Below are 3,943 nucleotides of genomic sequence, written 5' to 3'. Positions count from 1 at the left end.
GGGTGTGACTGGAGGCTGAAGCCCCATGAGGCTGCAGCACCCAGGAGACCCCAGGCACACAGGCAGGCCTGGCAGTGCTCCTGGGCAGGCTGGGGGTCGTGGGGGCCCTACATAGGGTGCCACCTCTCGTGCTCTTTCTCTCGCTCTTGGGAGAAATAAATGAATTTGCAAAAACACCACAAGCGCAGAGCCGACCCCCTTCGCTGTCTCCCGAAAGCCAGCTGACAGTCAGAAGGCAGCAGGCCAGTGCCCAGCCTCACTCCCCAGTTCTCTGTCAGAAGGACAGGCCTAACACCCGGGGCCTTCGTCCCAGACACAGAATCATTCCGCAACGACCTGTTTGTAAGGCTTTCCCTCCAAGTTCTATCCCCAGACAGGCAGTGAGAAGGCAAACAGAGCCACCAGCGGGCAAACCCCACGCTGCGCGGGATGTGGACCACTTGTCATCCGCCCGGAGCCCCCTGCCTGTAGCGGCTGGGCCCCACCCCCCCGCTGCGCCCGGCCAGGAAGCAAGGGGTGCCCTGCTTGCCCTCCACAGACAAGCGACTAGCCAGAGAGTGGCGCCCAGGACGGCCCCGACACAGACGCTGCCTGATCTTGGCGACAGAGAACAGCCGCCTCCTCGCGGGAAGGGCAGCCGGCATCTCTAAGTGTGCTCGGCACGGGTGACTGCTGCAGCCTGGCCTCTGTCACTGCACGGGGTCTCCAGAGTGACTTGATCCCCTCGTTAACGCCTGGTCCCCGCGGCGCTCAGCTCCCCGCTCGGCCTTGAGCAGGTGGATGTGGTGCAAACGGGAGAAATGCACGTGAGCAGCACAGCCTCAGACCCCAGCTGCCCATGGCCGTGGCCTGAGTCAGAAACCCCGTATCTACCTGCGGACCGCGTGGGGAAAGCCCGCCGGCCAGTACACTGCTCTGGATTAGGCTCGCCCACCTCGGCCGCTCCTGTGGACACCGACTCCCTTACTCGGCCGGGCCACGAGCTGCCAGACGTGCGATGTGCGAGTTCAGAGCAACTGCACACCGGCTCTCCTGTTCAGGGCCGGCTATTTTACCAACACCGCTCGTCACAGTTGGCTAAACACACGTACGCGTGTAGTTCACACGTACATACACATGCATGCAGCGTTTAAAACACGGGGAAAGCTCAAGTTCTTCAAAATCATCCCTAAACTGTAGGAAATGCTCTAAATCCAGGCCTGGGGCTGATGGTGCCCACCGCTGCTTTCTGGGCACCTCGAACATCATAGATGACATGGGGGGGCACTGGACCCCCTCCACCAGGGGAAGGTCACAGCACAGGCTGGGCAGCTGGTCCACCGAGCACCCCGGTGTCTGACCCAGGAGTCCTCTTTCAGGTCGTGGGGGTGCGGCAACCTCTCATAACTGTGCCCTGACAGCGCGAGGCCTCCTGGAGGCAGCCCCGGTCAGAAAGCCCAGCCCACCCCAGGACGAGGCGTGAACTGGGAGGACGTGAGGTGGCAGGGCACCGGGAAGGCCCCGAGCCACTCCTGGCCCCGGCCAGCAGCTCTGGCCCAGGATCCTCCTCCATGGCCATGCTGTCCCCGACCGACCCCAGGACAGTGCATCTGGAAGCTACCGCCGACACTCATCACGGCCCCACCGTGGCCCGTTGGCTCTCCCATGCCCATGGCCACGCGTGCTGCGTGCACATCAGACCACGACAGACAGCAACAGGCCGTGTCGGAGGTCAGTCCCCACCGGGGTGACCACTCACAATCGACCTCCTCAGCACGTGCAGGGCTCCAGTGGGTGCCGTGAGCCCTGAGCCATGCGGAGTCACCCTGTCAGCCGCTGTCCCTCCTGAAGAAACAGGAACGGGCACTGGTCCCAAGAGCCTGGGACACAGCGGGTCCCCCGACTCCCCGGAGGTAACCACGGCAAATGCCACCCTGGCCGTCCTCCAGTGTGCAGCGCGGGGCCACAAGAGTCATGGCTGCCCACTCTCCAGAACCCTGCCCTGCCCACAACGGCCCCTCCTCTCCGCTCCGAACTGTGGTGCACGCAGGTGGGAACCCACAGGTGGAAGGCGCCGGCGGGGAGCCTGGTGTGGGCCGGGAGCCCGGCTGACCACAGCCTTCGGGCTGGTGCAGCCCTGACGACTGCCGGCAGTAGCAGGACCCGCGTGAGGGCAGCCGCGGACCTGCTTCCTTGGCGGTGTCCCAGAAGCGGCCTCCGGAAAGCCAAACAGCGGGACCTGCTACGGACCGCGAAGCTCCCGCTAACCGAGGGCCAGCAGGGTACCCCTCAGCCACAGCCACACCTGCCTCCTGACCTGAACACGTGCCATGTAGGGCTCAGCGGGAAAGGCAGCGCCATCCCTGTGCCGATGACTGACGGGATCCCCACGCCAGGCCATCCCTGTGCCAGGAGCAGGCCTGACCGGGACAGGGCCGGGTGAGCCCGCCCCCTACCGCTCTCACTGCCTCAGTCACTTGATCGGTGGTTTCAGTCTTGTCACTCCCTGCCACCCTCGCCAAAGCTGCAAAAGGGTGCCAGCAGAGGCGCTTGTGCCGTCCGGGCCCGCCCCGTCCCAGCCTGGGAGCCGTGCTGCTGGGCCGTCCTACGAGCTGAGCCGAAGAGCTGGGCTTCAGGACCCATCAGCTCGAACTACTCATCCCAGGGCCACCCCCACTAGCTGGCTACCCACGAGCTTGAAAGCAGAGCGTGCAGTGTGCAGCCCAGCCACTGCCCCGGCAACGGACGCATGCCCGGACCCTGCACCTCCACCTCCTGGATGTGCGCTGCCACTGACACATCTACCCAGCACCAGATGGCACATAGAGACAGGTCCCCTTCCCAGCTCTGGGCCATGGGCCTGGGGGGAGCAGGGATGAAGGGAGGCTACCATGGCTGGACTCCAGCCACTGTGAGCGCAGAGGCCGTCAGAGGGCACTGCACGGCCGGCAGCATGGCCTGGGACGTGCCGTGGGATCCAGGGGGCACGCTCACACGTGTGCATTTCCCCAGGGAGAAACCCACCCTCAGAGCGCCATGACACTGCCAGGCACGCGCCGGCTTTCAGGCCACAACCCACACCTTCCTCGGGGCCCACAGACCGCCTAGAAGCCATGCATGCTCCCGCCTTGCCTGGGACAGCCCAGCAGGGCCAGCACTGCCTGCTGGCCCCAGGCTCAGCACGCACTCTGCCACCCAACCGACAGGTGCCGCAGCAGGGACCGGCTGGGCCTTGAGAACTGATTTCCTGTCAACCAGTTCCTGACCCCTGAGGTTCCCCAGAATGCCTGGAGCTCCAGACAGCAGAGAAGCAGCCCCTAGGAAGGAAAAGGACGAAGTGAGGGCAAAGGGGACTCCGGGCGGCCAGGCTGACCCAGGAAAGAGGACTGACCCAGGGTAGCCCATGGCACGCCAGGCTAAGGGGCACACGCTGGGCAAGAACACAGGCGTAAGAAGGGCCGCCAGCACCTTCCTGACCAGGGGGGTATCAGGCCGCGGGGCGCAGGGCTGCATCTCCAGCGGTCACTCCAAGTCCCCGGAGAACGCAGCCAGAGCTAGCCCGGGCCGAGGGGGACTGCTGTTTACAGCGGGAGACTTCCTTCCATCCGGGGCCCCTGCGGTAGGAGGCGCAGAGGGGGCGACGGTCTCCCCGCTACACACAAGCAGGGCGTGAGCTCCCGTGCCCGAGGAGCTGGGAGGAAGGCAGCAGACGTGAGGCTGCGGCGCCGCCAGGGCTCCTGCGGGCCTCCCTCTGCGCTCACTCGCGGGCTAGGGCGTCTCGGGAGGCTGGAGAGCGTCGCCCGGCTGCCGATCCGTCCACTCACCTCCTTCTGGCGACCTACGAACCGAACCCTCCTGTAGTCTTCGTCATCGTAAACCTGCAGAAACGCACGGAAAGGCCAGATGCGGTGCTTTCAGCCGGCTCGGAGGGCGGCTGCTCAACGCCAAGGTCCCGACGGCCGGC

The 3,943-nt window shown here is 65.4% G+C and overlaps 1 protein-coding gene across 1 annotated transcript in view; it reads right to left on the bottom strand.

Annotated features, from left to right (window-relative positions):
- Positions 1–3,943, bottom strand: part of NDUFS6 (NADH:ubiquinone oxidoreductase subunit S6) — a 9,916-nt gene that overhangs the window by 5,550 nt on the left and 423 nt on the right. Inside the window, exon 2 of the mRNA XM_006140133.3 lies at positions 3,804–3,890. Within this exon, the coding sequence (XP_006140195.3) occupies positions 3,804–3,890 (87 nt within the window). The remainder of the gene's footprint in view (positions 1–3,803; positions 3,891–3,943) is intronic.

This window comes from Tupaia chinensis, unplaced genomic scaffold, assembly GCF_000334495.1.
Source record: "Tupaia chinensis unplaced genomic scaffold, TupChi_1.0 Scaffold000020_1, whole genome shotgun sequence".
NCBI classification, from domain to species: domain Eukaryota; kingdom Metazoa; phylum Chordata; class Mammalia; order Scandentia; family Tupaiidae; genus Tupaia; species Tupaia belangeri.
Note: the sequence above shows the minus strand (reverse complement) of the source record. Positions and strands in the feature narration are given on the sequence as shown.